The sequence below is a fragment of the Neoarius graeffei genome, chromosome 23, assembly GCF_027579695.1.
Source record: "Neoarius graeffei isolate fNeoGra1 chromosome 23, fNeoGra1.pri, whole genome shotgun sequence".
In the NCBI taxonomy this organism is placed as follows: Eukaryota; Metazoa; Chordata; class Actinopteri; order Siluriformes; family Ariidae; genus Neoarius; species Neoarius graeffei.
The window spans coordinates 27,642,607-27,661,740 of record NC_083591.1 but is presented as its reverse complement, the minus strand read 5'-3'; the positions used below and the strand labels follow the sequence as shown (position 1 = coordinate 27,661,740).

Below are 19,134 nucleotides of genomic sequence, written 5' to 3'. Positions count from 1 at the left end.
CTGATGTCCTTGATTCTGCCCTGGGCCGGGTGAAATTTGAGGGCAATTCAGGTCGCACTTGTTCAGGTGCAAAACCACCGCGCAAGGATCCTCCTCTCATCTGCTGCACCACGTACACACCCTTTAGTCATCAGATAAAAACATTGTTAAACAACACTGGCATGTCCTTCAAACTGATAATGTATGTTCTGAACTTTTTTCCCAGCCGCCTCTTTTTACATATTCTAGGTCTCTGAACCTTAAAGATAGGCTGGTACATTCAGATACCATTGATCACTCCAAACGCCCGTGCGCACGACTGGATGACATTACTGGGTTTTTCCCCTGCCGTAATTGTGTCTTGCAATAATATTCATAAAACGGACTATTTTACCAGTTTCACAACAGGAAGACGCTATAACATTAGAAAATTTATAACATGTAATTCTATTAATGTGATCTACCTCCTAAGCTGTCCCTGTGGTCTACAATATGTGGGGTACACCCGCAGACAGTTGAGAATCCATCTCAATGAGCATCGGAGTGCGATATATAGGGGGGACTCTAAATCGCCAGTTGCAAGACACTTCAATGAAGCTAAACATTTGGCTAATGATCTTAAGTTTGTTGGCATTGACAGAGTTCTCCCCAATCGTCGTAGTAGTTGTACTAGCCAGTTTTCTTCCTGAGTTGTTCGCGCCGAGTCCTTTTTCCTGCGAGTGCCGGCGTTAATTACTAATCCTTTTTTAACTTTTTTTTCTACAAATTAATTTCCAGTATCCTCTTCATTTTTATTGTACTGTCGCTTTCATTTTTGTACTTTTCACTTTCGCTTTCCTTTTTCCGTTTTTTTTCCCGTTTTTTTCTTTCTTTTTTCGGAAGAACGCCGAGACCGGAAGCTTTCTTTTTCTCTCCTCCTGTGTAATGTCCACAAGCGGAGGCCATCCACATCTGATCTGCTTTAATATCAACAGATCTTCATTTAAGGTACGTGAATCTTTTCATCATGGCACACCTTCAGCCTGTTCAGTGTGCTGAGTGCAGGATGTTTAGTCATTCTTCCTCCGTCACTAGCGATAGCTCTATTAGCTTTACTTGTGATAAGTGCAGATTAGTTAGCTCTCTGATGGAGAAGATTACAGTGCTAGAAGCGCGTGTCCAGGCTTTAGAGCAGGTTAGTGAGCATGAGAACAGTGTAGTTTCTGTTAGGGAAAGTCTGGACGCCCTAGGTGGAGTTAGCAATCCCCCAACTCCGGCATTAGAGCCCTTACAGCGGGGCAAATGGGTGACGGCTCGGCGGCATAAGCGTAGAGCCAAAGCTACCGCTGAGGCTTGCCCACGGGAGCACCACTCCTCTCCGCGTCACGTGTCGAACAGGTTTGCTCTCCTTAGTGATGCACCCACTGAGAAACCTGAAAGAGCTCTGGTTATAGGGGACTCTATCATATGGCACGTGAAATTAGCTCAGCCTTTAGGGGCACCAGCAGCTTTAGTCAGGTGTATACTGGGAGCCAGGGTGCCGGACATAGCAGGTAATCTTAGGGTCCTAGGCAAGCACAGGTTCTCAAAGATAGTTATCCATGCAGGAGCTAATGATATACGCCTTCGTCAGTCTGAGGTTACTAAGAGTAACTTTGTAGAGGTGTTTAAATTAGCGAAGGTGATGTCCGATGCTGTAGTATGCTCTGGCCCCATCCCAATGCGGCGTGGCGATGTAGCTTACAGCAGGTTATGGTCGCTGAACTGCTGGCTGTCCAGGTGGTGCTCTGAAAACAGTGTGGGCTTTATAGATAATTGGGCTAATTTTGAGGGCACTGCTGGCCTGTTAGGGCGGGACGGTATCCATCCCACTCGGGAAGGTGCTGCTCTCATTTCCTGCAGCATAGGTCATAGTCTCAGAACAGGCCTAGTTAATTTCTGACAATCCAGAGCCAAGGCCAGGGAGCAGATGAACAGGCTAAACTGACTGTCTGCTAGCTGCACAGAGTCGTCACTCAGGGCCCACTACATCGAGACTGTGTCTGTGCCCCGAGCTCAACAAAAAGGTAGAAATTTTCAGAGAGTTTGTTCCAGTAACCTAATCAATATAAAATTAGATCATACTGACTGTACAGCTGCTGCCAGCACCTTTGATCTAAAGGTGGGGCTATTAAATATTAGATCTCTTACATCTAAAGCGCTAATGGTTAATGAACTCATTACTGATCAGGAGTTTAATGTACTGTGTTTAACAGAAACATGGATTAAGCCAAATGAATATATAGCATTAAATGAAGCGAGTCCTCCTGGATACAGTTATATACACCAGCCTCGTCTAACTGGCAGAGGAGGAGGCGTCACGGTTATTTATAACGATTATCTAGGTGTAACACACAAAAATGGTTATAAATTTAATACATTTGAAGTTCTTCATACTCATATAATGTATGTAGCCTCGAAAAATAAGTCTACCCAGTTAATTCCATTGCTTATTATTTACAGGCCCCCGGGGCCATATTCTGAGTTTCTTTCTGAATTTGCAGATTTTATCTCAGATCTGGTTATTTCCTTAGACAAAGCTTTAGTTGTCGGAGATTTTAATATTCACTTCGATAACCCAGAAGACCCTTTAAAAACAGCGTTTGTGTCCATCTTAGATTCAATCGGGATTAAGCAGAATGTCATAGGACCGACCCATAATGGTGGTCACACCCTTGATCTAATACTAACATTCAGATTAAACGTAGACAATATAGTCATACTTCCACAGTCTGAAGTTATCTCAGATCATTGTCTCATCTCATTCAAAATATGTCTGAGTAATAATATATGCACCTCACCACGCTACTGTATTAAATGTACTTTCACGTCAACTACTGCACAGAGCTTTATAAATGATCTCCCAGAGCTGTCAACTTTGATTGGGTCATTGTCAGCCCCTGCAGAACTTGATCAGGCAACTGAATGCTTAGAGTCAACATTCCGCCATACTTTAGATAATGTAGCTCCTCTAAAAAGGAAAATGGTCAGAGACAAAAAATTAGCACCCTGGTATAATGATGACACTCGCACATTAAAACAGACCACTCGAAAATTGGAACATAAATGGCGTCAAACAAAATTGGTAGTGTTCAAATTAGCTTGGAAGGAGAGCTTCGTGAAGTATAGAAAAGCTCTTAGTGCTGCGAGATCAACATATTTCTCCTCCCTAATAGAAGATAACAAAAATAATCCTAGATTCCTATTTAATACTGTAGCAAAATTAACCAGGAATAAGTCCACTATCAACACATGCACACCTGCAGTATGTAGTAGCAACGACTTTATGAATTTTTTTAATGACAAAATTGAGAATATCCAACAAAAAATAGAAACTACTAATTTAAGGTTAGACAATGAAAGTGACCTTGTAGTTAACAATATAACTGTATCAGATCATCAGTTAGAATGTTTTACTCCCCTAAAAGAAACTGAATTACTTTCATTAATCTCTACATCAAAAGCCTCAACTTGCGTACTAGATCCCTTACCGACACATCTATTCAAACAGATAATGCCTGGAGTAATTGAACCGCTTCTAAAAATAATAAATTCTTCTCTTATGATTGGCTATGTACCCAAATCCTTTAAACTAGCAGTTATCAAACCCCTGATTAAAAAACCTGACCTTGATCCCTGTCAGCTGTCCAATTATCGGCCAATATCAAACCTCCCCTTTATCTCCAAGATCCTTGAAAAAGCTGTGGCACAGCAGTTATGCTCATATTTACATAGGAATAACATCCATGAAATGTATCAGTCAGGATTTAGACCTCATCATAGCACAGAGACAGCACTGGTTAAAGTAGTAAACGACCTACTGTTGGCGTCTGATCAGGGCTGTGTCTCGCTACTTGTGTTGCTTGACCTTAGTGCAGCATTTGATACCATTGATCATTCCATTCTTCTGGATAGACTAGAAAATGTTGTGGGAGTTAAGGGAATGGCCCTCTCCTGGCTCAGGTCTTATCTAACTGATCGTTATCAGTATGTTGATATAAATGGTGATATTTCTAGATGTACCGAGGTAAAGTTTGGTGTTCCACAAGGTTCTGTCTTGGGTCCACTGCTTTTTTCTCTATATATGTTACCTCTGGGCGATATTATTCGTAAACATTGTATTAGTTTCCACTGTGATGCTGATGACACACAGTTGTATGTCTCTGCAAAACCTGATGAGAGACACCAGCTTAATAGAATTGAGGAATGTGTTAAGGACATTAGACACTGGATGCTTATTAATTTCCTTCTGCTTAACTCTGACAAGACTGAAGTACTTGTACTAGGACCACATACAGCTAGAAGTAAGTTTTCTGATTACACAGTGACTCTGGATGGCCTTTCTGTTTCTTCATGTGCAGCAGTAAAAGACCTCGGAGTGATTATTGACCCCAGTCTTTCATTCAAAACTCACATTGATAACATCACCCGGATAGCTTTCTTTCATCTCAGAAATATTGCAAAGATAAGAAATTTAATGTCATTGCATGATGCAGAAAAACTAGTCCATGCTTTCGTTACCTCCAGGTTGGATTATTGTAATGCCTTACTGTCTGGATGTTCCAATAAGTGCATAAACAAGCTCCAGTTAGTTCAAAATGTAGCAGCAAGAGTCCTTACTAGAACTAGAAAATATGACCACATCACGCCTGTCTTATCCACATGCATTGGCTCCCAATCAAATTTCGTATTGATTATAAAATACTACTATTGACCTTTAAAGCACTAAATGGTCTCGCACCACAGTACCTGAGTGAACTTCTGCTCCTTTATGACCCGCCACGCCTACTTAGATCAAAAGGTGCAGGCTATCTGCTGGTACCTCGTATAGTGAAGGCTACATCAGGGGGCAGAGCCTTTTCTTACAAAGCCCCACTGTTATGGAACAGCCTTCCAAGTAATGTTCAGGAATCAGACACAGTCTCAGCATTTAAGTCTAGGCTGAAAACATATCTGTTTAGTCAAGCCTTTTGTTAATGGTGTTTATGAGGTAAAGGAGTAGATCTGGAGGGTCCTCAGACCTAGAGTGTTTTGGTAAACTGGGATGTATGGATGCTGTCAGTCCCCACTCGCTTGCTCACTTGAGTTTGTTGATGGTGTAGTGGCTGGCTGCTTTATGTCTCCCTCATCCCTTATGGCTCCCTCATGCCTGTGTTACCTTCTGGCTCTCTCCTTTTAGTTATGCTGTCATAGTTAGTTGCCCGAGTCCCTGCTTGTACTTAGTGCAATATGTATACTGTTCCTACTTATCCAGGTGACATTGGGCATACCTAACCACCTGTGTTTTCTTTCCCTCCCCCCCACCCCAAATCTGTCCCTCTGAGTTACATGGAGTCAACAGGAAATCTTTTGGTGGAGAGGGTGGAGACCTCGACTGCCTCTCGTAGCCTGCAGGAAATCGGCCGTCAGACTTCTGTCGCATGTCCCAGACCCGGTGAAATGTAACTGAATTGTCTTGGCCAGGGTCCCATCTGCATCTCATCATTGCTGAGGAGTGTGCTCCCATCACCCAATCAAGCATCCAGCCAGAGCAGGTCATGTTATATTTTACCATATTAACATGCCATTGTTGTGTGTTATGCCTGATGTAAAGACTCTCATCTCTGCGAGCCTACCACACAGATTTAATACTTGTCATTTTTATGGCATACCTAACAACGTGTTTTCTTTCTCTCTCTCCCTCCCCCAATTTGTCCCTCTGAGTTACATGTTGATCCTGGGATTGAGATGCTGGCCTCTTCTGCCCCTCGGACCTGCTTGATCCATCCTGGTGCCCTGTGTCTGGTCGGAGTTTTATCGCACCGCTCCTGTGAAGGACGGCCCCATGAGGACAGTTGAGGGTTATACCTGTTAAAACTGTTAATATTATAGTCAGGCTGTCTGTTGTTGCCCAAATGAGGATGGGTTCCCTTTTGAGTCTGGTTCCTCTTGAGGTTTCTTCCTCATGTCGTCTGAGGGAGTTTTTCCTTGCCACCGTCGCCACAGGCTTGCTCATTGGGGATAGATTAGGGATAAAATTAGCTCATGTTTTAAGTCGTTCAAATTCTGTAAAGCTGCTTTGTGACAATGTTTATTGTTAAAAGCACTATACAAATAAACTTGATTTGATTTGATTTTTACTGAGATGTGAGGCCAGATAGATTTTTTATTTAAAAACATTGCAACCGAATGGATTGAATGATGATTTTGACTTGACTTGTTTTCTATGAATAGTTTGTATACTTAGTCTTGCGCTTATTGTCCGATGGTTTTTTTTTTTTTTTTTTTTTTTTCTTTTCATGTGACATTTGTTGTAATTATGTATTATGTCATTGATTGTATGATGGCGGGAACGGTGCTGATGATAGGATGTCTTTATCCATGCACCCTAACCTGTATTCAGGCTTGGTTATAGGCCTACTACCTGTCTTCCGTGTATGTGGCCTTGTCTATATAAGGGTGTGTCTTTATTTTTAATTGTTTGCACTGAGGATGGTCTGATTGTGACCGAAACATTTGTACTTTTCACTTTGAAAGCAAGGGCTGTGCCATTAAAACAAATTACTATCCCAAGGCTTGAGCTCACAGCATCCATGGTGGCTGTGTGAATGGATAAAATTCTGCAGACAGAGCTTGAACTCCTTTTAAAGCCATCAGTCTATTGGACAGACAACACATCTGTGCTTAAATACCTGAGAAATGAAACCTCCTAGATTTCACACCTTTTGTGGTGAATAGTGTCAAGTATCCATGCAGCATCAGATGTTACACAGTGGAGGTATGTCAGCAGGACTCTGAACCCTGCTGATTGTACTTCAAGAGGTGTTTCAGCAACACGTTTCTTGAGTTCTGTGTGGATTCAAGGTCCTGAATTCTTACAACATCCAGAATCAGAGTGGCCTACATCTCCAGAATTCACATTGATATAGGAGGATCCTGAAGTGAAGGTTCTCACTGTGAGTGTTACCTCCGTGGATGAATCTGTTAATACTGTCACCAAATTCATCACCCACTGTTCAGAATGGCATTGTCTCTGAAAGGCTGAAAGGATTAAAGCAGCACTGAAAGAAGCATGCAAAGAAAATAAGGAAAACAAAGGTGTGCTCAAAAAAAAGAGCAAAACTCTGCTATCTGTGGACGACCTTCAAGAAGCTGAAACGGCCATAATCCAGTTTTGTCATTCAACAGAATACAAAGATATGGTAAACTGGCATCTCTGAGAAAGGGAATGTCTGTAAAAAAAAAAAGAACAGTCACATCCATAAACTTATTCCAATTCTTCAGGATGAAGTAATAAGAGTTGGTGGAAGGTTGGTCAAGTCTGCAATGCCATCTGAATCTAAGCATTTATCCATTATGCCAAGAAACCATCATGTGACAACTCTAATCATCAGGCATGTCCATGAAACCATCGGGCACAGTGGCCAAAACCATACACTTTCATGTCTCAGGCAAAAATACTGGATACCAAGAGTTAACTCTGCAATCAGGAAAATGATCTCAAAATGTGTTCACTGTAGGAGATTGAGCGGTGTTTGAGGTACACAATTCATGTCTGACTTACCTGTAGATAGGTTGTCACCAGATGAAACACCCTTCACAAATGTGGGGATAGACTTTTTTGGTCCATTTGAAATCAAGAAGGGGAGAATAACTTTGAAGCAGTACGGTGTGATCTTTACATGCTTGAACATCAGAGCAGTGCACTTGGAAGTTGCACATACACTGAATACAGAGCCATGCTTTAATGCAACCAGGAGGTTTGTAGCAAGATGAGGCACAGTCAAGGTCATGAGGTCTGATAATGGAACCAACCTCACGAGAGTTGCGAGAGTCTATTCAAGATCTGGACAATCTCAAGATTCATTCCACCTTACTTGAGAAAGGCATAACATGGACATTCAATCCACCTGCTGGGTCACACCATGGTGGAATATGGGAAAGGCAAATATGAACAGTCAGATGCAGTCTTGGAGCTTTACTACAAGAACAGGTGTTGGATGAGGAAGGATTGGCCACATTGTTATGTGAAGTTGAAGCCATTATTAACAATAGACCCATCAATAAAGCCTTGAATGACCCTCTGGATTTGGAGCCTCTCACTCCAAACCATCTCCTTCTCCTAAAAGGAAAGCCCACCTTGCCACCTGGAGTGTTCCGTATAGAGGATTTTTACGCCAAAAGATGGTGCCAAGTACAGTACATGGCAGACCTCTTTTGGAAAAGCTGGACTAGAGAGTACTTGCCAGAACTACAAAAAATATAAAAGTGGACAAAGAAGGGGAGAAACTTTGTTGAAGGTGATATTGTCCTAATAGTTAGATGACTCCGCTCCCAGAAACTCCTGGGTAATGGGATTAATCACACAAACTCTGCCAGACAAAAGAAGATTTGTGAGACAAGAAGAGGTGCAGACCAAGACCAGCACTCTAATAAGGCCCATCACAAAGCTGGCCTTACTTCTTGAGGCCACAGGATGAGAATGAGAACCAGAATTTTTTTATGTTCAAATTTCTCTACTGGCAATATTATTGTTCCTGATTAATCCATGGAGTATACAGTAACAGACTTCCTCCCAACCTAGTACCTCTACCTATAGTCATAGCAGGGTGACCTATGAGATAAATCAGTTTTTTTATCTGAATTATTGAGCATTTTAACATCTCCCAGGTGTAAATATTTTTAATGGAGTATAGCCTCTTGCAAATTAAGTAAATCAAACTGTAACCTGAACAGCTGCATTATTGAAAAATTGTAGTATAAAAATTGTAAAACTGTAGTATACTTTGCAAATAATCTTAAAGTCTTGATGTATCCTTTTCACTTCTCCTTTGCAAAAAAAAAATCACAAAATGAAAAAAATAATTGATCAAATAAACATTGTGTCCACTGTTTAATGTTTGGAATTTAAATGGTAACATAAGTTCATTAAGTAAGAAATATTTTTTTATTCATTAAATAGCAAAGAGGCCTGTTTCACAGCCCTATTCACAGTTCTATGGTGGAAAAAATGCACCAGATCTCTCCTTCCTTATCAAGATTATACTGTGCAGCACTGCTAACTCACTTGCTTTGGCTAAGTTTACACTTAACAGTCTTAAATCATTTAAAATGTATAATCCCAAGGGTTATTTCTGTCTTGACCCTAGTTTTTGCATGAGCCCCTTAAATTGACACTGAGGTCCAGGCAGTGGTTCTGGCTATGATCAAGACATTTTTGCAGGTGTACCCTCTGATTCCAAGCATCAAAGTAAGGTAGTCAGTATTCATACCAAGTACTTATACCAAGCAGTGAGATCATGTAGACTCAGTCATAACCCAGACCATTTCGCCTTAATGCTCAGTAATCAGGGACTCGTCAAAGGTAGTATAAACCGGGGTGGGGGTGGGGGGTTCTGTGGTTCTATATTCATGCACCCACAGGTAGGCTTTAATAGTTATTTGTGTGCAGTCAAGTGCAATAATTACTCTGATAAATTCTATAACTCCAATTCCAACTGTAAATAAAAACAGAATGCGATAATTTGCGAATCATCGAAACACTATATTTCTTTGAAAATAGTACAAAGACAACATATCAAATGTTGAAAGTGAGAATTTTTATTGTTGTTTGAAAAATATATGCTCATTTTGAATTTGACGTCAGTAACAGCGCTGAAAACTGGAGTTCGGAGCAGCCTCCAAACATGGCCAGTCTGGACTACAACTCCCCAGCACCACAGTGCTCCTCATCGCCGGAATACTCAAGTCAAGTCAAGTTTATTTGTATAGCGCTTTTAACAATAAACATCATCGCAAAGCAGCTTTACAGAATTTGAACGACTTAAAACATGAGCTAATTTTGTCCCTAATCTATCCCCAATGAACAAGCCTGTGGCGACGGTGGCAAGGAAAAACTCCCTCAGATGACATGAGGAAGAAACCTCGAGAGGAACCAGACCCAAAAGGGAACCCATCCTCATTTGGGCAACAACAGACAGCATGACTATAACATTAACAGTTTTAACATGAAGACAGTTTCACTGATGTTATAACTCTTCATTGATGGAAACTTGAGTGCAAAACTGTTCATGACAACTGCAGTCCTAAAGTTAGCAAGTCAACTGTAGTCCTCAGCCATAAAAGCATTACTGTAAGAATCCAGAGCATCCTCCAGGTATAACCCTCAACTGTCCTCGTGGGGCCGTCCTCCACAGGAGGGATGCGATAAAACTCCAACCAGACATAGGGCACCAGGATGGATCAAGCAAGTCCAAGGGGCAGAAGAGGCCAGCATCTCAATCCCAGGACCAACATGTAACTCAGAGGGACAGATGGGGGGGAGAGAAAGAGAGAGAAAGAAAACACAGGTTGTTAGGTATGCCCTAAAAATGACACAAGTATTAAATCTGTGTGGTAGGCTCGCAGAGACGAGTCTCTTGACATCAGGCATAACACACAACAATGGCATGTTAATATGGTTAAAAAATATCATGACCTGCTCTGGCTGGATGCTTGATTGGGTGATGGGAGCACACTCCTCAGCAATGATGAGATGCAGATGGGACCCTTAGGGCTGGCCAAGACAATTCAGTTATGTTTCACCAGGTCTGGGACATGCGACAGAATGTCTGACGGCCAATTCCCTGCAGGCTACGAGAGGCAGTCGAGGTCTCCACCCTCTCCACCAAAAGATTTTCTGTTGACTCCATGTAACTCAGAGGGACAGATTTTTTTTTTTGGGGGGGAGGGAAAGAAAAAGCAGGTGGTTAGGTATGCCCAATGTCACCTGAATAAGTAGGAACAGTATACATATTGCACTGAGTACAAGCAGGGACTCCGGCAACTAACTATGACAGCATAACTAAAAGGGGAGAGCCAGAAGGTAACACAGGCATGAGGGAGCCCCGGGACATAAAGCAGCCAGCCACTACACCGTCAACAAACTCGAGTGAGCAAGCGAGTGGGGACTGACAGCATCCATACATCCCAGTTTACCAAAACACTATGTCTGAGGACCCTCTAGATCTACACCTTTACCTCATAAACACCATTAACAAAAGGCTTGACAAAACAAATATGTTTTCAGCCTAGACTTAAATGCTGAGACTGTGTCTGATTCCTGAACATTACTTGGAAGGCTGTTCCATAACTGTGGAGCTTTGTAAGAAAAGGCTCTGCCCCTGATGTAGCCTTCACTATACGAGGTACCAGCAGATAGCCTGCACCTTTTGATCTAAGTAGGCATGGCGGGTCATAGAGGAGCAGAAGTTCACTCAGGTACTGTGGTGCGAGACCATTTAGTGCTTTAAAGGTCAATAGTAGTATTTTATAATCAATACGAAATTTGATTGGGAGCCAATGCAGTGTGGATAAGACAGGCGTGATGTGGTCATATTTTCTAGTTCTAGTAAGGACTCTTGCTGCTGCATTTTGAACTAACTGGAACTTGTTTATGCACTTATTGGAACATCCAGACAGTAAGGCATTACAATAATCCAACCTGGAGGTAACGAAAGCATGGACTAGTTTTTCCACGTCATGCAATGACATTAAATTTCTTATCTTTGCAACATTTCTGAGATGAAAGAAAGCTATCCGGGTAATATTATCAATGTGAGTTTCGAATGAAAGACTGGGGTCAATAATCACTCCGAGGTCTTTTACTGCTGCACGTGAAGAAACAGAAAGGCCATCCAGAGTCACTGTGTAATCAGAAAACTTGCTTCTAGCTATATGTGGTCCTAGTACAAGTACTTCAGTCTTGTCAGAGTTAAGCAGAAGGAAAGTAATAAGCATCCAGTGTCTAATGTGCTTAACACATTCCTCAATTCTATTAAGCTGGTGTCTCTCATCAGGTTTTGCAGAGACATACAACTGTGTGTCATCAGCATAACAGTGGAAACTAATACAATGTTTACGAATAATATCACCCAGAGGTAACATATATAGAGAAAAAAGCAGTGGACCCAAGACAGAACCTTGTGGAACACCAAACTTTACTTCAGTACGTCTAGAAATATCACCATTTATATCAACATACTGATAACGATCAGTTAGATAAGACCTGAGCCAGGAGAGGGCCGTTCCCTTAACTCCCACAACATAGAGACATACAACTGTGTGTCATCAGCATAACAGTGGAAACTAATACAATGTTTACGAATAATATCACCCAGAGGTAACATATATAGAGAAAAAAGCAGTGGATCCAAGACAGAACCTTGTGGAACACCAAACTTTACTTCAGTACGTCTAGAAATATCACCATTTATATCAACATACTGATAACGATCAGTTAGATAAGACCTGAGCCAGGAGAGGGCCGTTCCCTTAACTCCCACAACATTTTCTAGTCTATCCAGAAGAATGGAATGATCAATGGTATCAAATGCTGCACTAAGGTCAAGCAACACAAGTAGCGAGACACAGCCCTGGTCAGACGCCAACAGTAGGTCATTTACTACTTTAACCAGTGCTGTCTCTGTGCTATGATGAGGTCTAAATCCTGACTGATACATTTCATGGATGTTATTCCTATGTAAATATGAGCACAACTGTTGTGCCACAGCTTTTTCAAGGATCTTGGAGATAAAGGGGAGGTTTGATATTGGCCGATAATTGGACAGCTGATAGGGACTAACAACTACTACTAACTACTAACAAGTGCACCTGTCTCCTATTTGCCAGCAATCACTTCCCTCTATAAGCTCAGCAGTCACAAACACCCGTTGTGAAGTATCATTCTGTGTCTCTGTGCCTGGCCATACCAAGCTTTCTGACTTCCTGCCTGACTACTCATGTTTTGATTCCATTTCCTCACCTTCTCTTTGATATCCTTTTTGTTGATTGACTGACCTGTGCCCATCCCTGACTGTCTTGAGCTGAATAATTTGGATTTGTTGACAGTTTGCGACACACCCGCTCTTCCCTGAGCTTGCATCCGTAAGTGCCTGCACCCTGATAGATGTCAGCAACACGTTTCAAATAAGTTGGGACGGGGCATGTTTACCACTGTGTTGCATCACCTCTATTTTTAACAACACTGTAAATGTTTGGGAACTGAGGAGACCAAGTGCTGTAGTTTTGAAAGTGAAATGTTGCCCCATTCTTGCCTGATATACAACTTCAGTTGCTCAACAGTTAGGGGTCTCCTTTGTTGTATTTTGTGCTTCATAATGCGCCAAATGTTTGAAATGGGAGTGAGGCCTGGACTGCAGGCAGGCCAGTTTAACAGCTGGACTATTTTACTACAGAGCCATGCAGTTTTAATACCATATGTGCAGAAAGCGGTTTGGCATTGTCTTGCTGAAAAAAGGAAGGCCATACCTGAAAAAGATTTTGTTTGGATGGCAGCATATTGCTCTGAAATGTGTATATATCATTCAGCATTAACGATGCCTTCCCAGATGTACAAGCTACCCATGTCATGTGCACTAATGCACCCTCCTACCATCACAGATGCTGGCTTTTGAACTGTGCATTGATGGTCCCTCTCCTCTTTAACCTGGAGGACGTAATGTCCATGATTTCTAAAAATAATTTCTACTTTTGATTCGTCAGACCTCAGGGCAATTTTTCAATTGTCTTAATTTACAAAAAAGGCTTCTTAATTTACCCACAAATGTATTTATTCCACTTGAAAAGTGTATGGCAAACCAGCTACCAGATTTGGGATACTACGACATCCTGAACTACTTAGCATTTGGACTTCTAAATACATCAGAGATGCTAAAGGTTTACAAAAGTACAGATGCCTACCAATATTTTGAGGCAGGTTTCGTGCATGCCAGAATGTTATGGGAAATTCCCAATAAAGAAAAATACCTTATGACAAAGGTAAGCTAAAATGTGGACTTCTAATAGTAATAAACAAACCAAGGCCTAGGTCTAGCATATTTTATGGTGTTTAGCAGAGTCTACATCATCAGTACATAAACATGCTGCTAGTGTAGTCAAGCATTAGGTCTAATAAAATATATCGTGTCCAAAGCCCACATCCAGATATACATTTTAATGCTGCACAGAGCTTTCAGAGTAACCTGCTATAAAATGTTCTCCACACCCAGCACTGTTTTTTTCATCCAGTCTTCCTGTTTACCTGCAGCTCGACATTTTTCTCATCTTTCTGTGTTTGCTGGGAAGCGGTGAAAAGTTAAACCAGGCTTATCTCCACGTCTGTTATTACATCCAAAAGCAGTACACATCTCTGGCATTGTTCTTTATGTAACTTCAATTTTGTGTAGATGTTTACAGAATTTGGCTTATAATCACTTGCGTACACTTGTGCTGGTCGCTGGCAAACACAAAGCTCAGTAGGCAACATGGCCATGTAAACAAACCCACAGTTATGATGATATGTGAAAGTGACCACAATGTTGTGACCTTTTCATTCTGTTCATGTTTTTGTTTGTTAAGCAACATAATTTAACAGATTTTCCAAGGCCACTGGAAAATTCAAGTAGAAGCCTGGTATCCTGGGATGCATTAAAATTCTGAACATGCATTTCTGTGTGTAAAAATGCATGATTTCTGTGTTAATGCAATCCCTGCAGTAGCAGAGTTACTATGCATTTGCTTTTCTGAGAGAAAAAAAAAAAATTACAAAGTGATTATTGTTTTGGGTTTTTTTTTTGACAATTTGAACAGGACAATTTGACTGGGACAGTCAGCAATGTTCCTTTTTTGCACTTTTTAAGAGTTTTGATGACTGAGGAACCAAAAGTATTCTGAAACAGTCGAATATCTATGTAACATCTGTATGTACAGATATGGTTAATGGGATTTCTTTCTCTCTCACACACACTCACACACACACCTACCTGTCGCTGGCAGCCCTCTACAATGATGAGTTTCTGTTGTGGAGAGGTACGAGCAAAGACAATCTCAGTGTGGTTTCTCAGGAGATCATCCAAATACTCTAAACTCATCTCCTTCAGATCAGCACCATGCACTACACATGCCTTTGCATCTCTGTCTCACACACACACACACACACACACAAATACACAGACGTATTTATTTAGAGCAATACATTTCAGTGCAGTATTTGAGAAAACAAGAAGAAAAAACACCAACAAACTACTGAAAATATATACAGAATACACATGCAGATATACACACCGTGGGTTAACTTGACTTAATGGGATGTTAAGTCTCTCTGCGATATCCTCCACTGTCTCATTGCCTTCTGAGATGATGCCAACACCTTTAGCGATTGCCTTAGCCGTAATTGGATGGTCTCCAGTTACCATGATCACCTTTGCAAATTGGTTACAAGGTTCACTGCATTTTCATTGATATTTAAAATGCAAATATGCAAAAATAAGGTTTTCCTACTTAACCTCATGCATTCGCTCAAATAAACAGCAATAATCAATTTTGAAATGTACCTATGGTACTACTAAAATTTTGCTCAATAAAGAAATTCTACAAAAAGAGAAATAAACAAATGCAAGACTTAGTAAGCTTTTCAAGAGATATACACATGAGGAACGAATGAATGAAACAAATAATGCTTATATCGGCCTTACACCAAATGACTTTTCAAGCAATTTCAATGACACAGACAAATTTCCAATGTCAGAATAAAGTCATGACAGTTTTGCTAGAGTTGGGGTGTGCTCCCGTCATCTTAATTGTTTGGTATAAGGTGGTCAAGATGGCTGTCTTATCTTTTTCTTGTCTTGATGTTACAATAAGCAACCATGTTTAATATTATCTTTTGTCTTAGCTCATGCAAATAATGACCCTGAAAAATCCTCAGTCTTTGCAGAGATAATGACTTGAAAATTAGCTTTGTGTAAGACCTGCATAACGCTGTGATTAATGATGCATTGTCTTTAGATGTGAGAGGGTGTCAGACTTTAGTCTTTTCAGAGTCTTTCAAAGTCTTCCAGTGTATGGTTAGCATAAGTTCACACTTTACAACTTTCATACTGTTCCCAAGATACAAATTATTGTCTTTAATTGGAAATCTTAAAATGATTGTGGTTTGCACACTACATGGCTGATCTGCAATAGAAGATCAAAAATTACAAGATCTTTCCCCAGTCAGAATCCCCAACCAGTCTGTCTGGTCGCCAAACTATGTTCTGTCACGAAAACTGACACAGGAAAAAACAAACAGAAGACAGGATTTTTTTTCTAAAAGAAGGAAAGAAAAAAACTTTAATCAGTTTTTACATTATCATAAATTTAATAGACTGATTTCAAAACTACAACCCCAATTCCAAAAAAACCTGGGACACTGTGTAAACTGTCAAAAACAGAATGCAATAATTTGCAAATCATGGAAATGCTATATTTATTTCAAAATAGCACAAAGACAACACGTCAAATGTTGAAACAGAAATTTTAGTCCTTTATGAAAAATATATGCTCATTTTCAATTTGATGTCAGCAACACGTTTCAAACAGTTGGGACAGGGGCATATTTACCATGGTGTTGCATCACCTCTACTTTTAACAACACTGTAAACATTTGGGAACTGAGCAGACCAATTGCTGTAGTTTTGAAAGATAAATATTGTCCCATTCTTGCCTGATGTACAATTTCAGTTGCTCAACAATTCGGGGTCTCCTTTTGTGCTTCATAATGCACCAAATGTTTTAAATGGGAGACAAGTCTGGACTGTAGGCAGGCCAGTTTAGCACCTGGACTATTTTACTAGAGGGCCATGCAGTTTTAATATGTGCAGAAAGCGGTTTGGCATTGTCTTGTTGAAAGAAGCAGGGCCTTCCCCGAAAGATTTTGTCTAGATGGCATATTGCTCTGAAACGTGTATATGTCATTCAGCATTAATGATGCCTTCCCAGACGTACAGGCTACCCATGTCGTGCACTAATGCACCCTCATACTACTACAGATGCTGGCTTTTGAACTGTGCACTGATAAGCCAGATGGTGCCTCTGCTCTTTAGCCTGGAGAACATGCTGTCCATGATTTCTAAAAAGAATTTCAACTTTTGATTTGTCAAACAGGACAATTTTCCACTTTGCCTCAGTCCATTGTAAAAGAGCCTAGCCTCAACACCAGGCATTGCCCAAATGCCCGATTTGTCCGACCAAGATGCTAAGGAAGAAATATTTTAGCGGTTTAGGCCCATTTGGGCACACCTATCGTCAGCTTCTTTAAGCACAAAAATTATTTTTGAGCAAGTACATTACAAAAAACAAGACGCATTAACCAGCATCCTCACCTCCCCTGTGATCATCATTTTGTTTTTTCTTCCCGATTTGTAACGGCGATTCTGACTGGCTTGCTTCAGGCGCACGTGTGCATACGTGTGCATTTGTGTGCGTGTTCTTGAAGTGGTGCATATAGTGTTTACCATCCCCCAATCAAGTAGCATCTGTGAGCGGGGATTCTCAGCAGTCAAAAGAATCAAAAGTGACTGGAGATCACACGTGCACGCACACACACACACACACAGAGCGAGAGAGAGAGATACATTTGTGGGTAATTATATGGATATGTGATGCCTGCTGGAAGAGAATAGCAAGGAGGATTGGGAATCGAGCGGCAGTCGTTTGTTTACACCCGATACCAAAACTTGTAGGGTCCTAGCAACCATTGCAAAGACGCGGACAAAAAGCCCAGAAACTCCTATTTACCCGGGCAAAAACGATACAGGATTTATCTTGTGTCCTGATCCCCAGATCTTTAACCCAGTCACATATAAAAAGTTGTACTCCTCCACGCTGTTCCGGGTTTTCATCTGTGTGTCCATGTAGAATGATGTCTGCAACACCAGGTAGTTTGAGACATCAGGGAACTCAATGGCTGTATAATTTTCCAACTCATAATGAATGAATAACTATTTAAACACAATAAGTTGATCAGCCTCCTAGAACTGCCACCTTATTGTGGTGGAGGGGTTTGTGTGCATGAATGATCCTAGGAGCTATGTTGTCAGGGGCATTACACCCCTGTTAGGGTCTCCCAAGGCAGACAGGTCCTAGGTGACAGGCCAGACTAAGAGCAGTTCACCAAAACCCCTTATGGATAACAATCTATCAAGGACCATGATGTCGCCCGGTATGGCGCAGCCGGGGCCCCACCATGGAGCCAGGCCCGGGGTTGGGGCTCGTATGCGAGCGCTTGGTGGCCGGGCCTTTGCCCACGGGGCCCAGCCGGGCTCAGCTCGAAGCGGTGACGTGGGCCCGACCTGCTGTGGACTACCCACAGAGGTAGCTGTAGGGGGCTGGTGCAATGTGGATTGGGGGGGCAGTCGAAGGCAGGGGCCTTGACGACCTGATCCCCGAACACAGAGGCTAGCTGTTGGGACATGGAATGTCACTTTGCTGGGGGGGAAAGAGCCTGAGCTTGTGCGGGAGGTTGAGAGGTACCGGCTAGAGATAGTCGGGCTCACCTCCACGCACAGCTTGGGATCTGGAACCCAGTTCCTCGAGAGGGGCTGGACTCTCCACTTCTCTGGAGTCGCCCATGGTGAACGGCGGCGGGCTGGTGTGGGCTTGCTTATAGCTCCCCAGCTCAGCCATCATGTGTTGGAGTTTACCCCAGTGAACGAGAGGGTCACCTCTCTGTGCCTTAGGATCGGGGAGAGGGCTCTTGCTGTTGTTTGTGCCTACGGGCTGAATAGCAGTATAGAGTATCTGGCCTTCTTGGAGTCCCTGGGAGAGGTACTGAGAGGTGCTCAGACTGGGGACTCCATTGTTCTGCTGGGGGACTTCAACGCTCACGTGGGCAACGACAGTGACACCTGGAGGGGCGTGATTGGGAGGAACGGCCTCCACAATCTGAACCCGAGGGGTGTTTTGTTATTGGACTTCTGTGCTAGTCACGGTTTGTCCATAACGAACACCATGTTCGAGCATAGGGGTGTCCAGAAGTGCACATGGCACCAGGACACCTTAGGTCGGAGGTCAATGATCGACTTTGTTGTCGTTTCATCGGATCTCCAGCCCTATGTCTTGGACACTTGGGTGAAGAGAGGGGCTGAGCTGTCAACTGATCACCACCTGGTGGTGAGTTGGATCTGCTGGCGGAGGAGGAAGCCGGACAGACCTGGCAGGCCCAAACACATGGTGAGGGTCTGCTGGGAATGTCTGGCCAAGCACTTTGCTGGGGAGGTCTTTAACTCCCACCTCCGGGAGAGCTTCTCCCAGCTTCCAAGGGAGGCGGGGGACATTGAGGCTGAGTGGACCATGTTCTCT

General features: G+C 42.1%; 2 protein-coding genes across 5 annotated transcripts in view; both read right to left on the bottom strand.

The window, feature by feature from the left end:
* The window catches only part of atp1a2a (ATPase Na+/K+ transporting subunit alpha 2a), a 431,823-nt gene that overhangs the window by 115,610 nt on the left and 297,079 nt on the right, over positions 1-19,134 (bottom strand). For all 4 annotated transcript variants that reach the window (XM_060906007.1, XM_060906008.1, XM_060906009.1 and 1 more), the window contains 2 exons: positions 15,079-15,215; positions 14,778-14,928 (listed from right to left, as the gene is read on the bottom strand). In XM_060906007.1, the coding sequence (XP_060761990.1) occupies positions 14,778-14,928; positions 15,079-15,215 (288 nt within the window). The remainder of the gene's footprint in view (positions 1-14,777; positions 14,929-15,078; positions 15,216-19,134) is intronic.
* Positions 1-19,134, bottom strand: part of sdhc (succinate dehydrogenase complex, subunit C, integral membrane protein) — a 443,337-nt gene that overhangs the window by 300,605 nt on the left and 123,598 nt on the right. The window lies entirely within an intron of this gene.